At 45.4% G+C, this 27,463-nt stretch overlaps 10 protein-coding genes across 10 annotated transcripts; 5 read left to right on the top strand and 5 right to left on the bottom strand.

Moving 5' to 3' along the window:
• Nucleotides 1-97: 97 nt before the first annotated feature.
• TrAFT101_011831 (uncharacterized protein) lies at nucleotides 98-1,320 on the bottom strand. Its single transcript, XM_066129389.1, has 2 exons — nucleotides 930-1,320; nucleotides 98-846 (listed from the first exon to the last, which is right to left on the bottom strand). Exons 1-2 carry the CDS (start codon nucleotides 1,253-1,255, stop codon nucleotides 276-278), a joined length of 897 nt encoding a protein of 298 aa, XP_065985523.1. The 5' UTR covers nucleotides 1,256-1,320; the 3' UTR covers nucleotides 98-275.
• Nucleotides 1,321-1,989: 669 nt separating this feature from the next.
• On the top strand, nucleotides 1,990-2,481 carry TrAFT101_011830 (uncharacterized protein; the record flags this gene model as incomplete). The annotated part of the gene is made up of 1 exon (XM_024906925.2): nucleotides 1,990-2,481. The coding sequence occupies one exon, from the start codon at nucleotides 1,990-1,992 to the stop codon at nucleotides 2,479-2,481; it is 492 nt and encodes a 163-aa protein (XP_024757741.2).
• Nucleotides 2,482-4,099: 1,618 nt separating this feature from the next.
• Nucleotides 4,100-6,642, top strand: TrAFT101_011829 (uncharacterized protein). Its single transcript, XM_066129388.1, has 4 exons — nucleotides 4,100-4,550; nucleotides 4,610-4,893; nucleotides 4,954-5,078; nucleotides 5,132-6,642. The coding sequence occupies exons 1-4, from the start codon at nucleotides 4,187-4,189 to the stop codon at nucleotides 5,850-5,852; spliced, it is 1,494 nt and encodes a 497-aa protein (XP_065985522.1). The 5' UTR covers nucleotides 4,100-4,186; the 3' UTR covers nucleotides 5,853-6,642.
• A 343-nt stretch (nucleotides 6,643-6,985) lies between these two features.
• On the top strand, nucleotides 6,986-8,607 carry TrAFT101_011828 (uncharacterized protein; the record flags this gene model as incomplete). The annotated part of the gene is made up of 3 exons (XM_024910092.2): nucleotides 6,986-7,098; nucleotides 7,186-8,431; nucleotides 8,513-8,607. The coding sequence occupies 3 exons, from the start codon at nucleotides 6,986-6,988 to the stop codon at nucleotides 8,546-8,548; spliced, it is 1,395 nt and encodes a 464-aa protein (XP_024757743.2). The 3' UTR covers nucleotides 8,549-8,607.
• A 334-nt stretch (nucleotides 8,608-8,941) lies between these two features.
• Nucleotides 8,942-9,919, bottom strand: TrAFT101_011827 (uncharacterized protein; the record flags this gene model as incomplete). Its single annotated transcript, XM_024910093.2, has 3 exons — nucleotides 8,942-9,010; nucleotides 9,079-9,422; nucleotides 9,481-9,919. The coding sequence occupies 3 exons, from the start codon at nucleotides 9,917-9,919 to the stop codon at nucleotides 8,942-8,944; spliced, it is 852 nt and encodes a 283-aa protein (XP_024757744.2).
• A 2,253-nt stretch (nucleotides 9,920-12,172) lies between these two features.
• TrAFT101_011826 (uncharacterized protein) lies at nucleotides 12,173-14,284 on the bottom strand. The gene is made up of 4 exons (XM_066129387.1): nucleotides 14,102-14,284; nucleotides 13,387-14,039; nucleotides 12,989-13,330; nucleotides 12,173-12,938 (listed from the first exon to the last, which is right to left on the bottom strand). The coding sequence occupies exons 1-4, from the start codon at nucleotides 14,163-14,165 to the stop codon at nucleotides 12,348-12,350; spliced, it is 1,650 nt and encodes a 549-aa protein (XP_065985521.1). The 5' UTR covers nucleotides 14,166-14,284; the 3' UTR covers nucleotides 12,173-12,347.
• Nucleotides 14,285-15,907: 1,623 nt separating this feature from the next.
• On the top strand, nucleotides 15,908-17,271 carry TrAFT101_012077 (uncharacterized protein). The gene has a single exon (XM_066129469.1). The coding sequence runs from the start codon at nucleotides 16,395-16,397 to the stop codon at nucleotides 17,256-17,258; it is 864 nt and encodes a 287-aa protein (XP_065985520.1). The 5' UTR covers nucleotides 15,908-16,394; the 3' UTR covers nucleotides 17,259-17,271.
• Nucleotides 17,272-17,751: 480 nt separating this feature from the next.
• TrAFT101_011825 (uncharacterized protein) lies at nucleotides 17,752-18,630 on the top strand. The gene has a single exon (XM_024908592.2). The coding sequence runs from the start codon at nucleotides 17,855-17,857 to the stop codon at nucleotides 18,296-18,298; it is 444 nt and encodes a 147-aa protein (XP_024757748.2). The 5' UTR covers nucleotides 17,752-17,854; the 3' UTR covers nucleotides 18,299-18,630.
• On the bottom strand, nucleotides 18,579-20,849 carry TrAFT101_011824 (uncharacterized protein; the record flags this gene model as incomplete). Its single annotated transcript, XM_066129386.1, has 5 exons — nucleotides 18,579-19,528; nucleotides 19,592-19,700; nucleotides 19,775-19,852; nucleotides 19,975-20,219; nucleotides 20,284-20,849. The coding sequence occupies 5 exons, from the start codon at nucleotides 20,847-20,849 to the stop codon at nucleotides 18,835-18,837; spliced, it is 1,692 nt and encodes a 563-aa protein (XP_065985519.1). The 3' UTR covers nucleotides 18,579-18,834.
• A 4,016-nt stretch (nucleotides 20,850-24,865) lies between these two features.
• On the bottom strand, nucleotides 24,866-26,383 carry TrAFT101_011823 (uncharacterized protein). Its single transcript, XM_024905408.2, has one exon. The coding sequence runs from the start codon at nucleotides 26,347-26,349 to the stop codon at nucleotides 25,048-25,050; it is 1,302 nt and encodes a 433-aa protein (XP_024757750.2). The 5' UTR covers nucleotides 26,350-26,383; the 3' UTR covers nucleotides 24,866-25,047.
• Nucleotides 26,384-27,463: the final 1,080 nt, after the last annotated feature.

The following is a 27,463-nucleotide window of genomic DNA, read 5'->3' as shown; positions in this document are numbered from 1 at the left end:
CTTTTGCATGCTCAACACACTTACTAGGTACTCAGAAGCAGCGTCATTCTCTGACAGCACTTCGCTTACCGTACCCATGTATGGCAATGACGCGGCTGATGCATGCACAACATTTATGCCCGTTTTTACATATACATATATTATACACTTTGCCCTTTGTTCTGCATCATCCTCTATCATTGAAACAGGTAGCCTTTTACCCCCAAAGTCCATCGCTCGATCTATGAGCCGCAAGATCAAAATACAGCCATCATTCATAACACAATACACCCACCCTACCACAATGTCTCTTCCGTCTTCTTCTTGTCCTTCTTCACCACACTCTTCACCTTATGTACGCCAGGCACCTTGAAGTACAAACTGGGTGACTGGCCTGGAGCAACCTGGTGGCTTAGGTATCCCCTGTGTGCAGGATCTCGGTAGTACTCGATATCGGCACGGCTCGTAGGATCCGGTAATCTGTATCGGAATGGGCCTTTTCTCGCCTCCGCCAAGATTGACTCCACATGCTCAGGGCCAACAGGTAGGGGTCGGTCGGTGTTGACGGACTCGCCAGTAAGCAGCCGCTGGATGGCCAGTTTTGTGTAGTATCTGGTGAGAACCTTGCCTCCTGTGGCCTCGATGGCGGCAATTGCGCCTGCCGAGACTCTTGATACCATGACGTTGATGGGCTGTTTGAGGGCCTCGCTGCCGCGGGAGAGAATCTTGACACCGTCTTTGACGCTGCCGATCAGCTTGCTTTCGATCAGCTCCTTCGGGGTGATTTGCTTTGTGGGGTCGAGTCGGCCTTGGTCGATCCAGTTCTGGATCTGGTCCAGGTTCACCTCTGAGATCTTGGGTGCTCGGCTAATCAAAGGTCAGTATCACTCTGTATCTTGAGGATTTGGCGGGGCGCAAAAAGTCAATGCCCCGCCTCCAGATGCGCTCACAAGTTGTCGAAACCCTTCCTGCCGTGCTTCACAATCAGAGGCGTCTGACCACCCTGGAACCAGGGCTTGACCTTTCCGTGCTGTCTCTGACCCTTGTGACCTCTTCCGGAGGTCTTTCCGTGGCCTGACGAGGGACCGCGACCAACTCGTTTTCTGTTTTTGACAGCGCCGGCATTGTTGGCCAGGCTGCCTAGGATCGAAGCATTACGGGTCTGGGTTTGCTGGAGGGTGAGCCTGGCAAGACAGGCTGTCAATGAGGTGGCGGGAGTGTTGACGGCGACTCGACAGCACGAAGCTGTGCTGAGAAACGGTATCCGGGGAGGCATCGTGGTATAATTGGGCCGTTTGTCGCAACGCGGGCAATTTTGGTGAACTGGATCTTGAAAGATTTTGGACTGGTACGATCTGGGATGTGGTGCCTGAGGCCTAAACCAGGACTAGCTTGGCGGTACGTACCCGCTCCTCGAAGCTTCATAGGTGCCATCCATTAATAGGCCAAAATCCAAAATGCTTTACCATACATTTTGATAGCTGTATAATTATCGGAACAATCATATTTTTATTGCATCACTGAGAATATTTGTAGCTCTGCTGCTGAGCATCCAACTTGGCTCAGCTGCAGTTGTGATATTTTATTATCTCAAGGCCTTATTGACTGCGTAAAGACATCTACCTACCAAGTATGTAAAAGAGTGAAGACTGCTAATTCTTTGGCTCTTGGGTACTCTGAAAGAATAAAGTTTGTCATAAATGAGATATTATCATGAAAGTTGTTCTTAAGTTATTTCAAGAAGAGAAAATTTGAGCTTTTCAATGAAGTCGTTCAATTGATAGGAGCATAAAATTTGAACCTTGTAGTGCAAATTCACCCCACATCGCAGCAGCGATATATAGGCACACGAAGTACGAACACTTATAGAACAGGTATCTAGATACATAAAAGGAATTTGTTAATGAGAAGCTTAACCATCATGTTATTAACGGTGGGCGATGTCCCGCTGTGGGCGTGAGCGGCTTCATTTTGGGAGGTGGCATTAGCACGTTTACTAGAAGTTTCGGCATGGGTTGCGATACTCTCAAGGAGATTACAATTGTTATCGCGGATGGAGAAAAAGTCACTGTTAAGGACTGTGGCAATGGTGACCCCAAGAAAGATATGCTCTTTTGGGCGCTTTGCGGAGCGGGCGGCGGCAACTTTGGAGTCGTGGTTAAAATGAAGTTGCAGTTCAAAAGCTCCAATGCGACAAAGTTGTGGCTGAAAGATATACTTGGAGGCCATATGAAGATCCGGAAAAGATGGAAAACTTTATGGAGACGATGCAAAGAGATGCAAAGGTTTTATACGACTGCTTGGCCAAACCACCGCACCATTGATAGCTCCTGGCTGTGCGATCTTTCGCAGATCAACATTGGTCTCAGGTTTCTTGTCTGCCATGATGGCCATAAAGCCGAATTCAAAAAAACTCATCAAAGGAAATATCATCGACGAAGATTTATCGAAGTCACTTATAAAATGATCCTTGGAAGAGCCGTCTTCTCTATTTCTTCATGAGACGCTGGTTGCTCAGTGATCAGAAGAGATGAGAAAGCTTCCCCCTAAAACCCATCTTATATGATTTATTCTTCATTTTTCTTCAAAAATAATGTAGACGATATAAATGCCATTGAAGGAATCATTAGAGGAAATATGACTACATTCAAGGGGAAATTTTCAGGAGAATGCAGCCTCTTGCAAGTAACTTGGAAACATGCGGGCGGGGAAGAGGCTTCCAAAGAGCCATCAGCCACGGCATACCACTGGCGCGACTATGTTTACCACACATACATTATGGGGCAATGGTATGAAAAGTTCTTGGAACAAGATATGTGGAACCTTCCTCGATGATTTTAAGCGAGAGCTGAGGCCATCCTCTATCAATGGACAGGCAGCGTTCATTAATTTCCCAGATGGAATGTTGGCATCAGATGTTCATGAGTAAGTATGTTATGGAGACAATCGCCATGCATCGCAGCAAATCAAGAAAATCTGTGACAAGGATGATTGCTTCCACTGGGATCAGGGCGTGCGTCATCCAGCTGGGGAACTAATAACTGAGAAGAATGCAGCATTGAGACTTAGATTGGAAGATTCACCATTTAACGAATTGCTGGAGAGCAGCGTCGTTTATGAAATGGAGTTTTATACCTCTAAGACAGCATCTTTCAATGTGGCTATGTCGAGCTTTGGACATATCCCAGATAATGGGTATGAGAGGGATGAGTCATCACTGGCAAACCAGTTGGCGTTAAGGAAGTGGGAGACTGTTATAATTCCTTCGGAGAAGACATTTGATAGAGGCATCTATAACTTGGATGATTTGGGATTCTAGCATAGAACTGTATAAGTATAATAAATGCAGAATGAGTAACTGTGGGCCGTAGCACATTGACACAAAGTACAGTTCTTTGTTCAAAGTGGTACTAAGGCGTATTTATTCTAACAATGGTATCGGGAAATGAAGCTGATGTGGCTATTCAAAATTGTTTTGAGACAGAAGCCGTTATAGTCAACTAATTGCGGTTGACTATAATGGCTTCTGTCTCAAAACACAGTGTGCAGCATCTATGCTATAAGCCCTTTTGATGGTTAATACTTTAGATGGTGCGAATACAGATACGTATGGCCTTGAAGAGAAACATGTAAGAAGGAATTTCTATTGTTCATCAATGATAATGTCTCTCTTTATTTTCATTCTGAGAAGAGCGAGTTGTCGTACTGAGTATAGGTATGTTCTTCGGTTGCCTATTAGACCTATCCGCTGGCTGATCTGCTAATAAGTGGTAGCTACAGCGCTATGCCGAAAGTCTCTTGTGGGTAGCTAAAAGTTAGAAATAGCTAGCAATGTAACAGCCTCCACGTATTATGACCGTGAGAGACGAGAACTCTTTATACACTTATCAATTCAGGAACAAATCTTAGGCCTCTCTTGGAACACAACTTCACGTTCTTGCGAAGGAAACATGACTGTTGCTTACTCTCTATTTATTAATACACCAATACTGTGTGCTACACCACCAGTTGGCCGAAACACGGCCCGCATTAGTCATCCATTCTCGAGCTTCGTGTGGTTTCAACCTGCATCTTAGAAGTAAGCTTCGGATTCGCTATAAACATGCTTATATGGGCGCATCCGACTGGGTGCCATTTTATACAACCTTGCACTCTTCACCGACTTGCCATCGTTGATGCGAGGCTACGCCGTTTTCGTGGCTAGAAAATGCGCACAACCCTGCGCAGGTCCTGCAACGCATGCGCAAAAGCGAAGCTAGGCTGTGATCTCCGAGTTCCGCAGTGCTCTCGATGCGTCAAGAGGAAGTCTAAGTGCGTTTATGCAAACTCGCCTCTAAACTCGCCCCTGGACGCAGCTGTATCATCAACAGAGACTACGGGATACAACTCAAAAGCTTCTAAGAATGAGAACGAGGCGTTGTCTGTGGTGCCGCAGGAGAGGGAGATAATATCGCGAACTTCGGAAAACCCGGGATTGCTGATAAACCCGGCGACAGCATCTTTTGATCCCTTTGACTCATATCCATCGACAAGACTCCCTCGTCTACATGTTCAACGCCTCATTCATCGGTGTAAGTGTTTCTCTTTTGCGAACAGCGATTTTGTGCCGTTCATGCACTGACATTTCTAGTTCTTTCAAGCATTGCGTTCCAATACTACCCCTTGGATCTCAATATAGAGTCAAATCCTTTCATTGTTTCGTGGTGGCCTCTTGCCCTTGCTGACCAGGCGCTATTTCACGTCTCATTACAGACGGCCTCTCTCTATGAAGAGCTACAGGCGCAAAAGGGCTTTCCAATCTCCGACCTTCTGATGGTGGATTCAATCGCTTTGGTGAGAAGGAGGATTGAAGACTCATCATTAGCGTTTCAAGATGAGACTATCGACTCTGTGGTGACTTTGGCGGCCATTGAAGTAAGATGTCGCTCCCCCACTAGTAGAAAAGCTCTCGGTACTAACACAGGAAATGAACAGCATGGCAAGGGAAATATCGAAGCCAGTAAGACGCATATCGATGGGGTTAAAAGAATGGTTACTTTTCGGGGTGGAATAAACGAAGTAAAGCGCCGAAGTCCGCTTACAGCGCGAATGGTCTCATGGTGAGTGTTGGAGATGTCTATGGCGGAAATGGTTGCTAAAAAGCTTCACGCAGGGTATCTATGTTGGTCATGGGAGCTCCTCAATTCCCAGCCAAGGATGACTTTGGCCACGGAGATGGAATCAGTCCAATCCCGCAGTGGCAGCTGGTCTCAGCCGACGCAGAAGCCCCGGATGGGATCTTTGATGATCTAAACATAAACCCGGCTCTGGGCAGCATTTTATCACGTCTAAGGACCATCTTTCAGGACCCACGCCATTCAAATCTCACAAATACAGCATTGCACGACCTGACATGTTATGTCATACACAGGCTGCTGCTGCTGCCTCCACTCATAGATGAAAACCCAATGCATTCTGCGGCGTCTGAGTGCCTCCGATATGCGGCCGCACTCTATATGCTCATCATACACGGCACCACGTACTACTCCCACGCTGGCCTAGCACATATCTTAATTTTCCAACTACGGTACAACTTAACGGTCTTGGCTGGAACCAACTATATGTATGAGCCACACATAATCTGGGCTCTCTCTGTTGGTATGGTGTCTACAATTGGGAGAGAAGGCCATCAGTGGTTCTTAGAACAAAGCAGTACGGTTTCAGAAACTCTCAACTTGACAACTTGGGAGGACGTCCTCATGCGGCTGCATAGCATACTTTGGATAAGAGTGCCGCAGGAAGAGCTTTTCCGTCAGACATGGAAGGAAGTATTTGAGTTTGTTACGAAACGCGGGCAGCAAGTTCCTCTGTTTTCATCGCAATCACCCAATTAAGCAATAGACCTTTCTCTATACCCATGACCGCTGGCACATCAAAACTTTGGGCTGATTCGGCTTCTTATACCACTGATTGCTTTGTATATACAAATAAGGGTCGTCTTATGAGGGCTCTTTTATAAGGAGTTTATTTATGCCGACAGGCAATGAAGAACCGTATCTATTACGATGCGGCTGTAAGCATCGTTTTAAGGATGCGGAGAATCTCGCCCAGAGAAAATTAAATAATCATCATTCCCGTCGCCATGGTCCGCATCCGAAAACAGTCGCATGTTCTCAGAGCAAACATCCAATGAATTAGTGGGCTCTTCTAGATGCTAACGACGGCAGGCCAATTGAAACTCTGCCCTGAGCCAGGATAATGCGAAAAGTCCGCCGGGCTGCCCCATGTTGAGGCACAGAGGTTCGGGGTCTAGAACTAATCAGGACTAGACTCCGAATGTCTTAATCGCGATGGTAATTCGGAGCAATCAGGCTTCATTTTCTGGCATACCAAAGCAATGATATTCCCAGGTCTGTACGCCCTTTGTTCTCGGAGTCTAGCACGTAATCGGCTACCCAATGCTGGGAGATAGAGTCAGATTGAGAAAATCTCCAGTATACGAATACGAGAAGTCTCAGATAATTCGTAGATGCAGAACGAATGCGCCAACCATTGGCTTGGATGTTGGTATCAAATCTGGCCACTTTTACTCTGGTTAAAATTGGCTGCAGTAAGCTAATTACCAGTGTATCTATGTCAAGGTAGAAATTGTTACTGGCCTGTATATATTTAATACAATTGTCTCTCCCCCCCAAGTTCCTCCCTGTATAGAACCCATTTGTGTATCCTCTGCAAGACACGACCTTGCAGTTGTCTGCAATATCATCATGGCCACTATTCTTGAAAGTGGCATTCCGGCCACTGTCGAAGTTGTAACAAATGGTACTCAGCATGGTATTTCGAGTAAAGCGTGTGGTGTCCTATCAACATATTTGCCTGATTCGAACTGGCAGATAGCTGTCACGGCTTTATTGATTCTAATCGCATATGATCAGTGTATGTCGTCGAAACTATCTCGAGAGTTATTAAAACTGCTGACGAAATGATAGTTTTATATATAAAACAGAAAGGCTCAATAGCTGGACCCATGTTCAAGATTCCGCTTATGGGACCATTCCTGCAAGCAATCTACCCAAAATTCGATGCCTATCTTGCACAATGGGCCAGTGGCCCCCTTAGTTGCGTATCTGTATTCCACAAGTATGTATTTCGAATTTCCCTTTTACCGGTAGCTGGAGATGCTCCTTTGTGTTGTTTTTTAAAGACGTTGGACTAACTTCTTTATAGGTTTGTTGTCTTAGCCTCAGACCGCGATCTAGCGCACAAAGTCTTCAAATCTCCAACATTTACGAGGCCATGCCTTGTTCCGATGGCGATAGAAATAATGCGTCCTACGGCATGGGTCTTTCTTAATGGAAAAGCGCACGCTGAGTTTCGCAGAGGATTGACGGGCCTATTCACAAACAAAGCTTTGAGCAGGTATCTGCCAGTTCAAGAAAAGGTCTACGGGGACTATTTCAAAAAGTTTGTTCAAGCCAGCAAAAACAAGGGAAAGCCCACCGTCTTTATGGGTTGGTTCAGAGAGATCAATTGCGCCTTATCTTGTCGAACATTCTTTGGAGATTACATCTCTCAGGAAGCAGTCAAGAGAATTGCAGACGATTTCTATCTTGTTACTGATGCTCTCGACCTTGTCAACGTCCCGCTCTCTATTTATATCCCATTCACCAAGTGCTGGCGAGGAAAGCGTACAGCAGATGCTGTGCTGGCAGAATTTACAAAGGCTGCTGCTGCGTGTAAGTCCAATATGGCTTCAGGTGCCAGACCAACATGCATAGTTGACCAATGGGTCGAGCACATGTATGAATCTACAAAGTACAACGAAGCCATTGCGGCGGGCGCTGAAGGAATCGAGAAGCCGACCAATCTTATTCGCGAATTCACACCGGAAGAAATTGCCCAGACGCTATTCACATTCCTTTTTGCGTCTCAAGATGCATCTAGTAGCGCTACCACATGGCTGTTCCAGATTCTGGCTCAGAGACCGGATGTTTTGGACCGCTTAAGAGAAGAGAACTTGGCTGTACGAGGCGGCGACAAAAACCGACCGTTCGAACTTGGTATGTTCGAGTCGATGATTTATACGCACGCCGTGATCAAAGAAGTCCTCCGTTACCGCCCGCCAGTTATCTTTGTGCCTTACCTAGCCACTAAGGCGTTTCCAGTTACTCCAAACTACACAGTTCCTAAGAACGCCATGATTGTTCCCTCTTGTTACCCGGCTCTTCACGATCCAGTAGCCTACCCCAACCCTGATGTATTTGACCCAGAACGGTGGATTACAGGTGATGCTGAGACAAAGACCAAAAATTGGCTGGTCTTCGGCGCTGGTGCACACGACTGTATTGCAAGAAGATATGTGCCGCTTACTCTTGCTCACATGATTGGCAAAGCTTCATTGGAGATTGATTGGGTGCACCACGCAACAAGCCGCTCGGAAGAGATTCGAGTTTTTGCTACCTTATTCCCTATGGTATGTTGAAGATACATGGGGCTTAACGTCATGGGACGCAGCTCATTACTTTACAGAATATATAGCTAACCAGTTGCACAGGATGAATGCCCGCTTGTCTTTACGAAGCGAGAATAAGTTCAAGTTCTAACACTAAAATGGTAGTTAATTATTAGTTTCTAATTATATAAAGAGCGTTAAATGATCAGATAAAGGAAAGGAATCCTGTTTACGAGATGGAGCAGTAATGAGTCATATTTATTATGAAATGTGTTTTTATCGTTTGAAGATTGCTGTTTAGCTGTTGCGCTTCTTGAATGAAACAAAAGAAACAACATTGTGTATGCAGTATATCTAAACTATTTACTATCTACTATCTCTATACAAGAGCTAAAAGCAGAAAGCAAAAGTCAAAACAAAGACCTCTGTATGCAAATATGTTACAATTACCAAATTGAAAAGGAAGCTGTCAAAGTGAAATAGCGGTTCGAAACAAAATGTGTATCTTGAAGACCGTCGCAGCTGTTTAGTTTAAGCAGTCTTGGCATGCTCTTGCTCCAGCTTCTTGGCAAAGGGTTTTATGCTTTGCACGAGTTTGTCCTGCGAATTCGTCCACAAATTAGTACCACCACAAGATTAAGCTAACTTTGGCTTGATGTAGGACTTACAATAGCACCTTGAGGCATCAACCACAAGCCAAAGCGACCTATACTAGCGCCGCCACCAACCCATTGCTTGCCATTTGCCCCCTTCTCGACTCGTGATAAAACATCCTGGGCAAATACTTCCGGCTTCATGCCATAGGGATTCTCTTCTGGGTTATCTTCAATAATATCTTTGATGGGCTTATAGTAAGAGTTTTCAGGAAAGATGAGGGTTTGCATGTTGACGAAGAAATTTGTTGCAATACCGCCGGTGACGAGAGTCATGACACGGACTCCAAGAGGTGCCATTTCAAGACGCCAGGTCTCGCCTCCGTGAATCAATGCTGCTTTGCTGGCGTTATAGATGCCTATCAAAATTCGCTTAGCATTATTGGAAGTGAAGTTGAAAGAGTTGTATGTACGTACTGGAAAAAGGAAAGTTGAAAACGCCGCCTACAGAAGAGTTATTAACCACGCAACCCTTAGCTGCGACCAGCATAGGACCAAAAGCTTGCATCATAGCCAGAGCTCCGAAGAAGTTGAGATCGAATAGTTTCTTGGCTTCCTCAAGTGATGTGTCGAGGCCTGGCATGTTCAGCCCAAGCCCAGCGTTGTTGACGAGAACATCGAGCTTATTCGTTTTCTTTTTGACTTCTTCAAGAGCCGATGCGATCGATTCCGTGGATGTTACATCGAGGGCGAGAACAGTGACGTTAGATGCTTCATGCAGAGTTTGTGGTATCTTAGAGGGCGAGCGTGCTGTTGCGAACACATGATAGCCCTTGTTCTTAAAGGCTTCCGCGAATGCGGCGCCAACTCCACCGGCCGAGCAGCCTGTGACGAGACAAGTCTTCCGTAAAGCCATTATTCAGGCGAGTAAGTTGTTTCGCTTTAGAATATGTAGAATATGGAACTGGTGGAATTGAATTACAGTATATAGTCAAAAGAATGCTTCTGGTTCCTCATAGGGCTATATTTTGTTTCTTATATCTTTTTTCCTGCTCTTTATACAAATCAAGCTTCCGCTTTTGGCTTCCCGTCGTCCATCTCAGCGCATTCTTAGCAAAGGCCGCCCCGCCACTATTTCATGCTTCAAGTCGGATTTTGGCTGACAATGATCTTACCCACTTCGCTGTGATTGGCTGCAAACTCCGGCAGCGATAGCTTATTGGCTTACAACTCCGGCGATGCTTCAGAAATCTTGCTGGCTTGGCTAAAGGGGTCAGTCAAGCAGCCTCAATCTCCGTCGTCTTTTACATTTCTATTTTGTTTCAATATCCCTTGCGTGATTTGCTAGATATACCGAACTTCCGGATGCCTAATACCCGAGCCAAGTCCTGCGACAACTGCCGCGTGGCCAAATCGCGATGCTCCTTGTCGTCGCCATGCTTGCGGTGCGCAAAGCGCTGTCTCCAGTGCCACTATCCGCACAGCCGTATCCGCAATTCAGGTAACCAGCAACGCCGGAAGGATTTCAGGCCAATCTTGCCTGTTACAACTGCCCCGATAGCCATTCAAAAGATCGTAAACAATGGGCATTTTCGATCAGACAACTCAGTTTCTATCGCAGAGATCTCAGATGCTGTAGCAACAGAAACAGGAAACTACTTTGCTGGTCCAGATACAAACTTGGGAGAAATTACATTTGATGTTATGCCTACATTGGCCGATACTAGTGCCAAAATGCCAGACCTAGCTAACTATAAGAGCGATTCATTTTCACCTTTTGATGTTTCTGCAGCATCAACATTTCCTTATGGGATAACTCCGTCGCTGGATAACCAGGGAGATTCTGATAACAGCTCTATATCGCAGTATTTTATTAATCCTTTGTCTACATCCGATCCTCTTTCACTTCCATTTCCTATGCCGAGCTTTGGCCTCAGCACCGCATCCTCTCCTATGCCGGCCAGCATCAGTTTCAACAGCACGGATTTTCTCATGACGACGATGGACTCAGTTGATACCCCAGACAAACCTCCTCTTTCGATGCGTGAGAGATCATTTCAGCAAGGATCTTTGACTGCCAAGATGATATTAAGTCAGCTGGTTGACTACACCCGTCGCATTGCAGAGGGTAGAAACTTGCCACCTTTCATACATCCCCCATGTTTCCTTAGTCAAAATGACGAATGCCCTTCAGAGGCACCTCACAGTTGTTTGCCTAAATCTCTGGCTATATGCAGAAATTTAACTCAAATGTTTTATTCTCGAACCTTGGAAAGCGGTCCTTTTATTTGGCGACAGATATATACCCACCTGCGTGAGATGCGCGCCGAGGTCAGTTAACCGATCATGATAACCCTAAAGCCTATCTTGAAGATATAACAAGAAGAAATATTTAACCAGTCTGTTAATAGTATGAAAATTATGATACAGAAAACATGCTACACGCTTTACAAGCGGCTTTCATTTACGGCCTATTATGTTCACAGTGCACGGAGTCTGTACCTGATGAGGATATAGACTGGCTGATTTCGACAACAGAGGTATGGTCTGAGCTACAACTAAATGTTCTGTCGCACGACCATCATACTTACCTCGTTGCACTCTTACAGATTTTTGCTCGCCGATTATACAGCATTAGCTCATACGACCGAGGTTTAGACTACGCATCCTTGTCTCGCAGCAAATGGGTCTTTGTGGAGAGCCAAAGAAGGTATATGGCCATAGCATGATCTATTCCTTTTGCCTTTGACTAAACTACTTAGAATCGCCTGCCTTATGTATCTGATAGACTTGTTACTCCATATAAAAGGTCAAACTCCTTCGAAGGGGAGATGCCCGGAGTTTGTCCATCTGCCTTTGCCCTGTACCCGCGAACTTTGGCAGCCTTTATCCGACAGAGACTGGAGGAAAAGATATAACGAGGAGAATAACTCCAAAATAATGAAGGGAAATAGAGGTCTGACGATGGGAAACTTATTTTTACTTAGGCAGTCTTTGTCTCGTGGCGAAAACTTTCTCAAGACAGCTAAAGCTGATCTTGCGAAAGAACTGGCCGAATGGGTTGAGAAGGTGGACGATTTATCCATGCTTTTGTGGATGGCGCTTACACTAGAAGGCGATGGACAAGCGAAAATGATACAAGGAACGTTGGCGGTGAAATGAGGCGAACCTAGGACGCCCTAGAAGCTGCAATCTAGGAGAAGGATGGACATTTCTCCCTCTGTATATAAACTCGATGTGTTATGCTACACTAGTAACCTTTGACACAATTTGTTCCAAAATTTTATTGGAGACTATCAATCATATTATAGCCGTCAGACACTCCGGCTCAAGACATCATCTACTTACAATGGCCTGATACTTTTTTGGTCCTTGTACATGACATACGATTGGTGACGTGACCAAAACCATTCCAATCTCCCATTGAAAGAGAGCTCAAGAACTGCCTCACAGTTCAGTTCAGCGCTGCACGGACTGGTAGTAATCGTCGCAACATAAGGATGCAAATCACTTCTTCTCTTGAAGCCCAGGAACCATGATGTAGAGGTTTCCAAGTCTATTGAAGAACACAAATAGTCCAATCGCACTTGACCAACACTTTCTCGATGGCCGTTTGAGAAATGGAAGAGCATACCTGAGTAGCCTGGTTTATCAAAAAATTTACAAGGAGTAACTCTCACTAAACCAGTCAAGTCGTGTTCTGAGTAGAAAAAGTCTTCTATGACGGCAGGAACTGAACCATCCGATGGCTTGGGAGTAGGGAAAGGAGATTCTGGGGGTTCAGGCTTGTCGCTATCAAACGCTAACGCGGTCATTTCCGTTTCTGAACAATCGAAGAATATTTTTCCCTGGCTCGGCCTGTCGACTAGAGACCAGTTTGAAGGATGATTAGTATAGATACCGGCGATGAAGACTCGCCCTGTGTTTGTTTTGATCTAGGCAATTATCTCAGTGAAACGTCTCTCAAATGCGTTGATTGACCTACTCCTAGAGCTCTCTCCCGACGTATCAAGCTCCGACGTAACCAAATTTCAGTGATAATCTCACCAGGATCGACTGGCATATGCAGCCAGGATTTATAGGGGCTGAACTCATACTCGAATCTATCTTCATCAATCCGGTGAACATGAATTGTGACCAGTCCACATTCCCAAAGAATCGAATAACCAACGATTGCAGGGCAGTTGCAATCGAGCGATGCCATCCGAGCCGGCAATGTGGTTACAAAACTGGGAGAAAGATGCTCAAATCGAACGTTGTCAGATTTTGGAACGCTCCATGCGGTGATATCCTTATCCACATTCATCAGATGACGAAGTTTAATGCCCTAATGAGATGATTAGACCAAGATTGGTTATAAACACAAAGTGAGAGGTAGCACACATCTGAGAACCCGCGTATACTCGAGTATCTTCCTTCGACATGAACTTTGCGCCACCATATCCCTTCAGCCTCATCAACATCTGGTGAATTGTGGGAGCTAGAAAAGAGTAATTTTGTGATGCCGAAGTGGTTTCCTCCCACAAATATGTCGACAATAAGCTCGCCGGAAGGTTGAAATATCAGTTCCCAATCATCACTGCTGGGATCATTGGAGAATGCTGCGATATATTTGTTGCCCTCTAGATCAACGTACTTACACCATATGGGTTTTGAAATGTTGGCACAGCTGGGCTCTGGTGTTGGACTCCACAGCCTCTGCAGGTTCGCCGATGCAAAGTATGGTAGCAGATACTCTGCGACGATACTCCAGAGCTCTAATGGAAGATTTGATTCCAAATGCGCAAAGTGCGCTAATAACTCTGTACTTAAAAGGGACTTAATTTTGCGATGGCGGATGTCCATTTGACGTGAACTAGGTATGTACTCATATTTCATCGCTTCCGCGATACCCGCGAGGCGTTGTGGATTTGGTCGAGGTATCATATCTAGACAATGCCGATGACAACTTCGTAAAAAAGAGTATTCCCACACGGTATAGAGATAGAGATATGAATAGCTGGGGGAGTTTCTCAGGCTGCCGTATTTGGACTCTTCTTCATCTCGCAACCATAAAGTCAGCCTCCATGACCACCCCATATAAAATGCTGGGACGAACCTGTGACGACGTCTTCCCGTGAAATTTCAAATTGACAGAGACAACAACGCTGTGCATTGGCCATGGTAAAGCGTGTTCAACAATATATCATGTAATGAAGTGAATGGCAGCCTCAGAGAGCACGTATGAAGGTGCAATGCGATATTCAAAGGTGATTAAATTAAAGGGAGACTATTGCAAGAGATGGCTGAGACATACATGTAATATACGATACAGACGAGATTCTGCGCCAATACAGAGTCCCTCAAGGTTTATTTATATAGTACATACATATGGATGAAGTCATTGCGATACACGACACGTGACGCGCCTCTTCCCCCTACTGCCACACCTAGATCCAAGGATCTCCGAGGAGGGAAATCGGCTCTTCTGGAACATCTGTCTTAAGAATGGACAATTCGCCAGAGACGAATCATCGCATCAACATATAAATCCCTGTCATTCCTGTTATTAGACCAAAATGAAACAGTCATTTGATGCCTGTGTTCTAGATCTCCGGATCACCTCACTCAGATACAGCAGCCAACTCCTCCGGTCTGTGGCGAAATGGACAAATAATTAATATCTGTAAATTTTTGAGGAATTTAAACATGTATCAAGATTTATTCTTAAAGTGAAAGAGAAAAATGGCTGTATATTTTGGTTTGAGACGAGTCAAAGATGTTTTGTTTGCATCCTGCAAGCATTTCGAAAGGACATTCTCTCATCTCCGGAAAAGCCAATATCAGCGCTTGGGTAGGCTGCCACACTCTCCAGCAGCCACTAAGCTATTACAATATCCGTCGAATTGATCTAGGTGTCATGTCGTGAAGTGGCAGTGCGGGGAATCCATGATTTCTAAAAGTATATTGGCGTGAATAGGCTATCCGAGCAAGTGCAGTAGTGAGCTATCTACATCTGCCATGTGCACTCACCCAACATGTATACAAATGTTTCAAACTACTGTGGCCTAAATGAATAGACTAAAAATAGCTGAGAATGTGGTTGGCCGCATATCTGAATATGCTATCGGAAATCTCGTCTAGAGTGGTATTGATCCCATAGTACGAATCATCCTACCAGGCACGGTATGTCAATGCTTTCTAATAAAAATAAAGACGTCTGCCACCTGGTGGTCAGAATATATTTTCCCAGCAAATCTCTATTTCCCCCATCTCTATAGGTAGTTTCATAAGAGACTGTTGTGCTGATTGAAACCGATGGTGATGTGGCGATCCTTATATCCCATGCGCAACTATTAGCTGTATAATACTAGTATATCATATTGCCGACACGACTCACTCTTGAATAGAGATAGTTACGACACGTAGTCTTTCAACATAGTTACACGATATGATGCAATCTTCTGTTAATTTTACAATGACGCGATATATTTAAGACAACGTTACATAATGCATAATCAGGCATAATACGGCGGGCTTGAAAGATATCAGAAGCAGCGCAGTGTTATAGCGAATGACAACCCTTCAATACATATGCACAGAGGTATGTATAGCACGGTGAGTACACGTGCAATACTACTCTGTATATTACAGCGATTCAATTTTATAATTGTCAAAACTCGGGCAGTAGTGGTTAATAATGCTGGGCCAATTGAATACATAGTTTGGTTAAATTTGCTGCAGTGTTTAGCGCCCCCGCGTTTCTCTTGGGGGGGCGATGCAGCCCCTCTTGCTTATAGCGCTTAGTTCAGCATCATATGTCAACAATAAGATGACAGTGGAGTGTTTCTCATACTGGATCAACCATTTTGTTCAATCGAACAAAAATTTAAATGGGAGTTAAATTTTTTTTAAAATAATTATTTTATGTCTGTGTTCTTAGAGGCGATAATACCTACAGAAGAGTGCCCTCCAGGATCGGATTTTGTGTACTCTTTCGGGCAAGGCACTTGTTTTAGCTACATGCAAGCGTATCCAATTCATTGCCATTTTGAGTTCTACCGAGGCATTTCACATGGTTTAAGTCTCCGGTAACCATGACTAAACTGCTGTATTCGCCAACTATGCAATTTTGAGCTATGAACTCACTATGAATTAGGGAAGAAACCCCGGCTGTTTACGGCATTACGGCAGATTGAGCAACACTTTATGTTTAGGAACGGCAGTGTCAGCAGCCTCTTCTCCGCATTGTACTCTACTCAGAATCATCTGTAGAATACGCCTTTGCCTCGGATGAGCGGAGCAAATGTCATTTATATAAGCTTATGACAAGCAGAGTAGAATTTGCCCTCATACATATACATATGTTGTTGCATATCACAAATTAACTCCAATATTGTCAGAGCTCCACAATGGCGCCGCCAGCCGGAGACGAGAATGCGTGTGTGCAGGTTACTAAGACTGCTGACGGCATCACTACCATCACCATTAACAGACAACACCGCAGAAATGCAGTTGACGGCCCTACTGCGCGAAAGCTGACAGAGGCTTTTATTGCTTTCGAAGACGATGCCAGCCAAAAGGTTTGCGTCTTTCATGGCGCCCATGGATCCTTCTGCGCCGGCTTCGATTTACACGAGGTGGCCAAGTGGAACGGTCCTGGAGACATGGACTATATGGGCCCGATTGTTGATGGCGGTCATGCCGTGACCGGCGACCGCCAGATTGGGCCTATCGGTCCCTCTCGACTTCAGATCAAGAAACCCGTCATCTGTGCAGTAGCAGGATACGCCGTTGCGGGAGGCATGGAGCTGTCTCTCTTGGGCGATATTCGTGTTGTTGAAGAGGATGCTGTTTTTGGCATCTTTTGTCGACGCTTCGGTGTCCCGCTCATCGATGGCGGCACGGTTCGACTGCAGGCCATCATTGGTCTTGGCCGTGCATTGGATCTGATCCTCACCGGCAGACCGGTTGGTGCTCAAGAGGCTCTCCAGATGGGGCTTGCCAACCGCATTGTTCCCAAGGGACAGTCTTTAGAGGAGGCTACGAAGATTGCTAGGCAGCTGCTTGGCTTCCCTCAGGAATGCATGAACGTGGACCGAGCAAACTGCTACTACTCGGCTTATAACGCGACGTCGTTTGTGGATGCGTTGAGGAATGAGTTTGTTAATGGCTCCCAGGTAATTACTACGGAGAGCGTTAAGGGCGCGGCCCAATTTAGTGCCGGAGCTGGGCGCCACGGTGTATTTAAAAGTGCAGATAATTCGAACCTTTAGATATGTATTGTATTGTATAGCATGTATACATTTTCTGGTCTTGGGCAGCTAGAACCCACTCCTGATCTCTCTCGTATTAGTCAAGTTTATATTTTTGTTGTACGAGTAAACAACTCTTTAAACCACTCTTTTGTTGCACGGGTTCTGGCAGCGTTGAATAAAATGAACATGAATGGCGTATTACCTAATCCCATAGCTTGGTATACCTCTATTAGCATTTAATTGCAAGCATTGTACTGTTAAACGAGTTTACCTATTTTGAATTGATTTGGATGAAGATCTCAACTTGAACCAACATCTGTTGCTTTTGGTTGAGAAATGGAGCATTTTAGTAGGTAGTCTGCTTCCCAACTATATGCGGCTATAGAACCTAGTAAATTTCCATGTACGAATGGGCGCGCCTTACATTTTGCGGAGATTATAGCGCTTATGTAACATGTATAAAAGAACATCAGAAACTTTTGCATTCCATGGATTGCTTCATACACGCAAAGTCATTGCTGAGCGCTGTCCGTATTTATAACCGGTATCAAGGGATACGAAAGACTATCTATCATAAAACACTGCAATAACCATACAATACCAGCCGAAACATAATGTCCAAGCTCGCAAACGACCCTGGCGAGAAGTCGCTAGCTAAGCTCTTAGCCACTCTCACCACCACTCTGCATGACACAACCTATGTCTTTGCAACTCTTACCGACGCATCGAATCTCCCGCCGCTGGCGGAAACCCAGCTCTTGTTTAAAGAAACCGAGGGAATTACAGTTATTGTCAGCCAGGAATATGCGGAAGCACATAAGATTGACTTCTTCTTCCCTTGCAAAATGATCACGCTGAATGTGACGTCAAGCTTGGAGGCTGTTGGGTTCATGGCGGTGATAGCCACGAGATTGGCGGAGCATAAAATGGGCGTCAACCCGGTTAGCGGCTTTTACCATGACCATTGTTTTGTACCGCTGGGGAGGGAACAGGAAGCAATTAAAGTTTTAGAACGATTGGCAGAGGAATACAAGCAAAAGGCGCTGGCAGACAGTTAGTTGCTGATCATTATCATCTCGTCTATGATATGATGAGAATCGCTATTATCCTAATGAACACGATGATAGATTCTTATATCAAGTCGCATTTTCGGCATTCTTCTTTCCATTACGCTTTATTTCTCATTTTCTCATGGTGAACCGTGTTCTCCGTTTCCATGTTTATCGTTATGCTACATTATAACTCGGAAAAGAGCTACAGATGTTAAGATAGAGAAGTGGATCTCGACCATTCTAGGGTGCCTAGGATATAGAGATATAACGTTGGAAAAGATTATTGCTGAGAATCAAGGGCACCTTAAAGACTATGGGATCTTCAAAATAAACAAAGCTTTATCGTATATGCAAACCCATCATGACCAACTATACTATCAACCTACAAAACAATAATGCTTTCCTGTTGCGCGAATTAAATCCAACCATGCCATGCCATGCCATGAGTGACATCATGATAACAACCTCCAAAGGGTATAAATTGCGGCCAGCCGCATCATGCCAGTATGCCGCCATACATTTCGCAAAGTCCTTTCTACCTTCTAATATTCCGTAATCGGCTCGTCTGCAAATAAGAATTCACGCAGTAGCCTCCAAGCATTTTCATAAACGGGAAGGTTGACAAATGCACGATTTTGCGACACGCTATTGAAGAAACGCTTCAAGAATGCCTTGTCTGCATGAATGTTTCGCGTATTGGCCGCCTGGCCCAAAATAAGAGCACAGCTGAAAGTGATGTGAACGAAAAACCAAAGCCTCTGGAAAGCTCCGTTCAAATTAAGAAGTTCCATGTATGTTTGCAAAGCAGATCGGCATCGGTTCAAGTAGTACTCGGTGATGTCGCTGTCTTGTGCTTCATCACCCGTCATGGCGGGCCTGTATAGGCAAACCATGACAGAGTCAGAGAAAAGTCGGAAGATGTAGTGTTGCATATAATCATTCTTGGACTGGCATTTGGATAAATCTTGTAGATGAGGTACCGATCGGGTCTCGATGACGTTGACAATCTTTCGGAAATCAAGAATCGCTTCGTTGGGTAGTCGCTCCCCGGAGAATTTGGCTTGATTCTGAGAGTGACTGATCTTATTTGCTGTAACAAACAGATGATGACAGCTGTCAAAGAATGAATAGAATCGAGGCGAGGCAGTTGTCGATGGGATGGATTCAAAAACAGTAATTCCGGATGGCCGATCGTAACAAAGGGATGAAAGAGTGTCTTGCCAGACTAGAGATCGCCTGCAGATTTTCAAAAGCATTAGTTATGAACTTACAAACAGTGAAAATGAGAAAGGCTCTTACCATATTGATGATTTGATAATGGCTTCTTCTCTTCTTGTGGTGTTGCTGATGTTGTTGGGATCAGGCGTGCAGTGAATGCCAAGGGCTTGGGCAAGTCGTATTGCTAAGCCTATTATGGCACACCGTATGTAAGAAAATGACTCGTGGAAGTTTTTGAGAAGGAGAATATGCGGGATTACTCACCCAACATTGACCACGACGCCCCTGCATCTCCCTGGTTCCTCAGGTAGTTTACTAACATTATCAAGGTCTGAACAACCTCTAGATTTGGGTACGAAGTGAAGTTGCATGATCGTAAGCACTGAAAAGAGCAACAAGCTATATGGCAGTATAAGTATCAAATCCCCCAAAAAATAATGGATATTTTTACTCCAAAGACTTACCAAAAACCCATGCTTTCGTAATATCAAGCTCTCCTTCTATCGAAGCAAGCTGGGCACCGCATGCCAGCATTCCGAACAGCAGCCCAAACCATGAGATTGGATATTCAGACAGGCAATCCAGAAATGCACTGGGTGGAATATTTCTGCGGCGCTGAAGAAATTCCAGAAGCGAAGTTTCAAACTTTCGTAGATTTATGATCGAGGACTCGAGATGAAATAGGGATTCTTCGTATAATCGAAAGTGGCTTGAAATCAGTTAGCTTAAAGTCTATAAAGCAATAATAAGAAATAGATCAGGGCAATATTTACCTCAAGATAACCTCGTCCTCTGGTAGAGCGCTGTAGACTTTTTCAATGCCGTCACCTGGCATCCACAAATTCGTAAAGGGAAACGTAGTGCTGGAGTCTTGAAGACATAGCAGCTCGAAAATTACCTTTGGGTCCATCGAAAATTTCAACGGAGACGAAGCAGGGTCTTTCCCCTTTCCACCTGCAATTGAGAAAACACTGGGCAGAGACTCTGAGCCTAGATGCACCTTTGTATTGTAGGGCAACGCCAGGTCAACAAAAACCCCCTGAGCCATATCAGAGGCCGTAGAATTCGCGGTGGCAGCTCCTGACTGCTGCTGCTCCCTACTATTCGGGTTGTTCTCGGAGGTAGACGGATCCGCACCAGCAAAGGTATTGGTTGTGTAGTCACATAAGTCGGGATGCTCCCGACTGATGCATGTCCCGCATGGCTGATTAAGGTCACACTTGACCTTGCGTCGTCGACACGGATAACAGGCTTTCGCGGTACGGAATCGCCGTCGCCTAAATAGGAGCAGGTCAAAATCTCCCGCCGGTATGTTTTCTTTTGAGTCGCCTCCAGGCATCTTGACCGACAAGCAACGTGCCAACGAGTTTCGCCTGTGATACATGAAGCTGGAATATCGAATCGTTTTGAAGAGATCGAGATGAGTTGTTATTTGGTTTGGTTTTGTTCTTTCCTCCCCAGTTATCTCTTTTCCGCAAGCAATTGGTTTTCGTTACCTCCCTTTTTCTATTCCCATTTTATATCACATCTTCTGTCAGCACTTTGGAGTAGTGCAACCCTCTCGTATTTCGAATTAAGTCGAGCTGTTTATAAGTCCATGCTGTCCGAACTATATCCTAAGCGAAGGCATCACCACCAATAAGCTAGCCCCCCCCGATCGCTGCTGACAGGGCACACACCGAAGGGGTGTGGTGGCTGGTCTCCACAGATTAACCGGATCGATGACAGCTAGGAGGAAACGCGGAAAGCCACATTTCCACTGGTGGGATTTTAACTAGCTAGGCACTCCGAATTAGAGGCGCAATACCGAGCCTCAATCCTCCCTCGTGTAGTAGAGGAAATAGGTTCCTGGCGCCGGTCACGTGAGAATTGTCTTCAAGGCTGTATGATTGACGGGGATCGCCGAAGCTCTTCGATGGTTGCTGCGTTGCTTGTGTTTGGCTGTTCATTCCAGGTTTGAAGCAGAGGTCATCACGTTTATGTAGTTTCTTTTTTTCGCCTCCAGCAAATTTTTTTTGTCTTGATACAGGGCAGTCGACGGAATCTTCCGAATCTTGCCATCTTCAATGCTCAACTAACTAGAGTTTACAATGTCGATATCCAGGATTTTGGTGTTGTCTCTGGGTTTCCTAGCTTCGCCTTGACTCAAGCTCCCGCGAGCTAGTCAGCCAAATCTATTTCCATTCCATCCCCGCGAGTGCACGAGCGGTCAGAGTTGCATTTTTATAACCCTGTAGTGGGTCGATATATCTATAATTGCCCTGTGGTTCGCTGCCCGTCATCCCACTGCCGCGCTTAAGCACTGGCTCAGTACGCGATCCCGGGGCTCTGGATGGATGCATTGGGAGCATCGCGCCACCAGGGGGTGGCAACGTGGCGATAGAGATTTGGAAATAGATAAAGTGAGTGCAGTAATTTCCTGAGAGTGAAAGTCTGTAAAAGTAAGCGAGATGCTGTGTATGCCGTGGCGATCAAAGGATAACTGGGCAGCTGATGGAAACGATACGACGACATTTCCTTGTGTATTAATCCCACATGGTATAGTTTGTTTAATCTATTTTGATATATAGATTATATAACTCTGACTATTTCTATGCGAACGTAAAACATGTCAACTGTCAACCAACTAAGAACTTGTCTCGTATTAGACGCTCTTTTCTTAATTAAGCCATTGCCATAAAGCAGAAGGGGACTAGCTTCATAAGAACGAGAGCCGAAACCTATAGAAGAAGATCGATCCTGATGATATCTAGACTAGCTATCTCTTTTGGCTGAACAGATGCTTCTTGCTGATCGGTGCAAGTGACAAAAAAAAAACGCCTTGGCATATCTTGGAACTACCAGAGCAGCGAATAAGGCTGGCTAGTTTACCCGCAACGCCCCCATCTCTCATCGAACGGCAAAGTTTTTGAATGCTTTCCCAAAGTAGCTGGCAGGAAAGCAATGGTGCAATAGGAACATAGCATGGGCACGCTGTAAACGCCGAGTGGCGGCGTATTTGACGGCGATAGAGAACGGGAGGATCCGATTGTTAGGAACTCGCGCCAACATCCGAACACTTAAATAATACCGGCTATCGGGTCTTTCGATATCCAGCTTATAAACGGAAGTTTTTCCAAATTCGTTACCTTTATCACATACTCTTGCATAAACGCGCTCGCTCGACCCCTGCAACTCCGACTTTTGGACTATTCGGACGAGTCGGACGAAGCAGACTCCTTCCGTTGACACCCGCCACCAACAATGGCATTCCTCCTGCGCATATGACAGTTACTGTCTAACCACTGCCACGGAAATACTGGTGGCACGATATTACCACTAGCTCTCTATGCCAAGCAGGCTCTCCGCAGTTTCGCAACCAGCTGTCTCTTTGTCAACGACCCCAAAATGGCCTACTGGTACCCTCTCCACGGATAATGCCGAAGCGCAAGCGACAGCCGCGGCGTTAAGAAACAACGGTTGCCAGCGGCCCCACAAACATCCCCGAATTGATGGCGAGACCGCCCCGGACAGCGGCACGCACTGACAAAAAGTCTAAGTTTCATATGAGGGAGCCTATCAGAGAAGCGATGAGCATCGGAGTTCCACTTATAACCCACCGAGATTTGTGCTGAGTTCCACTAATAATGCCGAACTGTCTGCGAAGGTCGATCAGATTGCCTACTTTGGAGCTGATAACGGGGATAAGCAGGGGTTATCCAAACAGCCCAAAACCCCATGCCAGTGGGTTGTGGCTTGACCGATCTGCCTGATCTTGAACTGAGAAAGATTTCGAGACAAAGGGCTCCACATTGAATTGAGGCCTTCACTTATTGAACTCAACTGTAAAGAGAACAAAAATTGGAGATTTTACATTTTTACCATCTTACTCAGCCCTACGGATGTTCAACAACTTATGCATGAATTTACTATGGGAGCAGCCGTATGTATGTAAGCTCACACACTCGTATCTCGAGATATTTCCTTTTCGATGTCGTATATCAAAATAGATTCTTATTTCTCGTTTTCTAGCCTATAGGATTGTACCATTAATTTTTATTAAGCGCCGTCTTTTTCTTGACTGGACATCCCTGCAAGATATGAGGAGAGTAATCTTTAATAAACAAGACATGTGAACGAGTAAGCCACTACAGGCATGGGGAAACTGCAGCGAATCACTAGAACAACACCATGCCCGCTCAGAGTTGAACTTGCGATGAGGAAGTTATATGTGCTCTCATCAAGTGTCGGCGCGAAATATGACTCGATTGGGCCGAATTGTTTAGCCCTACCCAAACCGGAGTCATAGGGCTGGCGAACTCCATGCTCGATTAGTCCTAGAGTTTCCCTTACGGGCAGTGAGATAATAGTACGCGCAGCTTTCCTTCAACAAAGCTCTTAGTGGACGAACTAGAATCGGTGTATGCCTCCTAGCCCTGCGTCGGGGAAACTCGCATAGCTGCGTTTTCCAAGGGAAAGGTTAGACGCGGAGATTCTCCACATCGAATCCAACAGCTACAACCTCGTGTCCTAAACCATCGACCGTGCCATTCAACTGGGATATGGATGCCGCTCCTGACACCCCTTGCTTAACAACAGTTCGAAACAAGGGTGTCGGAGCTTTTAGCGAGCAGAAAGAGAGGTGGATCATCCCGCGATGAAGGAAATGAGTCAGGCTTGAAGTGGAGGATGCGGCTGAAAATACAAGGAGATACGACCGAACGATACAATGGGGCCGGGCGAAACCACTTCTACATCGGGTACCGGCCGAGAAGTGTATCAGGGGTCCCAAACACATGGCACGCCTTATGGGTGGAAATTTGTAGTGGTGTCAGCCCTACCTACGGTTACAAGGGCATCAGTGACAGTCGCCGCGGATAGTCGATACATGGATAGTCGATACATGGATAGTCACTCCATGGAGACGTTCTAGATTGCGCCTCAAACCAGCTATTTTCATGCGTATCAGTATTGGAAATAAAAGAAAATAGGCTAGCGCTGTCTTGGCTCTCGGTATATCTTATACATAGTATATCCCATTCATCTGTTCTACTAAGGATCGCGTGATGAACTTTTTCTGCCTTGTTCAAGTTGGTAGGGCACAGCATGCCTGCTGCTCCCAATCGGGCGATTAGTGCTGCATTAGCTCTTATAAGTATTACGCCCATCGTTTGCTGACCAAGATGAGTTTCCTAAAACATACCACTCCCTCATGCCACTACTTCAAGCCAAGATGGTAGTAGTAATTGAGCAGGAACATCAGCCCTAGTGGGTCATGAAGGATCGTTATTATCTAAATCTTCCCCCGAGCTGGGTACGAACTAGAGCGCTTTTATTTTCAGCTAGTGAATACGAAGAGTAATACCCCTTTTATCGGGGCATTCCAAAATTAGTATATCGAGTTCTTGTGGATAATTAACGTTGTGTATTGTATAGTCATCTATACGACTACACTCCTGCCGGGAATACCAATATCCATCCCATAGTCTGACAAACGCCCGACACCTTTTGCCCACTAGGATTTTAATAGCAATAACTATACCTAGTAGGAGTTTAACTTATCTTGATTTCTTTCCAATCATTATTCCATTCCTTTCCAGCATTGCGTAAAGGGTGTCAAGCTCATGCTTATCAAATTCCACCATGTCTTCACCTAGGGGCCCACCCGCTACATTTCCCGTCAGAGTCACTTCTTTAAGTAAGGGAAACTCGGTAATCGATTCAACTAGACAGATCATATTGGCAACAGCCTCGTACTGCGCGTTTATGAGCTGAAACTGGCGGATAGATTTGGGCAATAAATTGACGAGAACATTCGTGTGATAGTCTGACTTTGTAATTTCCGGAAATAGGACTGAGGATCCATCAATCTTAAATGTTTCAAGCCGCGAAAATTCTTTAAGAGAAAGAATTTGATGACCATCTGCGCAGAAGCCGGTGAAACTAAGGTCGTCCGGCGTCCGGCGTTCTCGGTATCCTAGGTCAACTGAGATAGAGCGAAGGGTATGTTTACGTAGCGCCAGTATCTCAATCACCTCCCTAGGTGTCACAATAACTTCCGGAAGGCCAGCATACATAGTGTTGTGCCTCAACTCAAAAATCTCTAACCGTCTACAAAGACGGACTATCGATTCTAACTGAGACTTGGATATGTGACCACCATCAAGCTTTAGGTTTGTCACATTGTTGAGAGAGAATCGGTCATTCTTAGGCTCCTCATCACAATAGAGGCCGTAGCAAGGGCTTATAGTGAGCTCTTGTATGTGAGGTGCAAGCTCAATAATCCCCCCAAAGTATCCCAGAGAAATTCTCCTGGGCTCCTCATGGCCCACTGTAAGCTGGTGTAGCTGAGGCAAAGATACCCATCTTGGAGTTTGAGCAGCCAATTTCTCTAGCAGTCTGAAAGCCCCGGCGCCAGCCTCGGCATAAACCTCGTCCACAACAACATCCATGATCTTCACATTGGGTGTCTGCGCGATGACGAGCTGCGTCACGGCCTCGTATGGATATTCCTTCATCCAATCTTCGAGGTCTATGCCCAATCTAGTCGCCACATCCGCAAAGACGGCGAGATGGTCTTCTGTAAGCTCAAACCAGAATAAGGATCCGCTAAAAATGATTTCCTGCACATATCCACCAAGTTCAGGTCGTAGACTAATAGACCTGAGGAAATCGGCAAGCTTCTTCATCTTTCCCCACGGGTTAAAACGAGAATATAGAACAGGCGTCACAATACGATTGAGGGCTTTCGATGCTCGGCAAACAAAAGACAAAGTCAGAGAGTCACGGATCGTGAGCTGCCGACAGATGAGCTCGACAATCTCCTCAGGGAGCGACATTAGCGGGAATGGCCGTGTCATGACGTGTAGAGTAGAAAATAGTTGGATGAACACTGAAAACCTTTTGATATGCCTCTATACGTAGTAGAAAATATGGTCAAGGATACAATCTTTCGATATGACAACATAAGAAGACCTGATGCGTCATGCGGCGGCCAGATACGGAAGTCAGCCCTATAAGAATGCGGCAAAGGCGGCATGACTCGTACATAGACCCTTGCAAGAGCAAGGCGCAGCATCAATAGAGCTGGTTTGGCTAACTGAGGCGAAGTAAGCAGACGCTGCGCGCTTCGAGCCGCCTCAAAATACGCCTAAATAGTTTCGCGCTTATCACTCAGCTTAGGTTCTATACTTGACATTGAAGATTCAGCTTTAGCGAATGCGAAAATTTGATGGGAAGCACGCTCTCAAGTCTATGCACAGCTGTCTTATGACTTAGTTGTGGGCTCTGTTAAAAATCTGACAGCCTGGGGTTGTCTGGTTCCACTTCCATGCTGTTCTCCAAAGGCTCCCAGGCTTGTCCATCGTTGTTTCGAATTACGCTTGAATAAGAGCCGCATGAAGAATCATCACATGTTCATTATCCCATTATCCCAACTTGTGTGCTGTGTGGAACATTTCGTTCGTGAATAGCTGTATCCACCCCATTGAGCCTCCGCTGACGTCGTGCGTAAGATAACATCTAGTGTAAGTTGTAAGCTGTGCCAACAATGTCTACTGCTCTAGATTCGGAAATAGCTACATCCGGAGTAGTAAGCAGCTCAGATGCCGAACGATCTATGGAATACAGTCGCGAGTATCCACTGCTTCGTCTCCAAGCTTCCCCTGGGCTCGTATATTTGACCAAAGAATGGTTTACAGCTTGACAGAGATATTTGCCGAAGCGCCTGTTCTTGGCGAATATTCCAAATACAGTAGGCGACAGCCGATTTAAAGGATTGATCATGCGATGACTCTCGTAAATCTCACCTCGGAAGAGCCGCTTTTTTCCAAAGGAGGAATAAATCTTCGAGAAAGAGATGCATATAATTAGAACCTTGGTCGGTTGCCAAAGCTTTCTCAGCTAATGATCTGCTCTTGTCACAAGTTAAACTATCAACTTACTGTTTAAAGTTATTTGAACAAACATGCCCGT

Source organism: Trichoderma asperellum, chromosome 7 (genome assembly GCF_020647865.1).
Source record: "Trichoderma asperellum chromosome 7, complete sequence".
NCBI classification, from domain to species: Eukaryota; Fungi; Ascomycota; class Sordariomycetes; order Hypocreales; family Hypocreaceae; genus Trichoderma; species Trichoderma asperellum.
The sequence above is the reverse complement of the archived record's forward strand: the minus strand, read 5'-3'. Positions and strand labels throughout refer to the sequence as shown.

Coding starts and splice junctions, on each gene's coding strand:
- TrAFT101_011831 (XM_066129389.1), bottom strand. CDS start 1,255: ATGCCTCCCCGGATACCGTTTCTCAGCACAGCTTCGTGCTGTCGAGTC. Junction 847..929: donor AGGAAGGGTTTCGACAACTT/GTGAGCGCATCT, acceptor ACCTTTGATTAG/CCGAGCACCCAAGATCTCAG.
- TrAFT101_012077 (XM_066129469.1), top strand. CDS start 16,395: ATGGCGCCGCCAGCCGGAGACGAGAATGCGTGTGTGCAGGTTACTAAG.
- TrAFT101_011826 (XM_066129387.1), bottom strand. CDS start 14,165: ATGGCCAATGCACAGCGTTGTTGTCTCTGTCAATTTGAAATTTCACGG. Junction 14,040..14,101: donor ACGGGAAGACGTCGTCACAG/GTTCGTCCCAGC, acceptor TGCGAGATGAAG/AAGAGTCCAAATACGGCAGC. Junction 13,331..13,386: donor GTATACGCGGGTTCTCAGAT/GTGTGCTACCTC, acceptor TCATCTCATTAG/GGCATTAAACTTCGTCATCT.
- TrAFT101_011825 (XM_024908592.2), top strand. CDS start 17,855: ATGTCCAAGCTCGCAAACGACCCTGGCGAGAAGTCGCTAGCTAAGCTC.
- TrAFT101_011823 (XM_024905408.2), bottom strand. CDS start 26,349: ATGACACGGCCATTCCCGCTAATGTCGCTCCCTGAGGAGATTGTCGAG.
- TrAFT101_011829 (XM_066129388.1), top strand. CDS start 4,187: ATGCGCACAACCCTGCGCAGGTCCTGCAACGCATGCGCAAAAGCGAAG. Junction 4,551..4,609: donor TCAACGCCTCATTCATCGGT/GTAAGTGTTTCT, acceptor TGACATTTCTAG/TTCTTTCAAGCATTGCGTTC. Junction 5,079..5,131: donor ACAGCGCGAATGGTCTCATG/GTGAGTGTTGGA, acceptor AGCTTCACGCAG/GGTATCTATGTTGGTCATGG.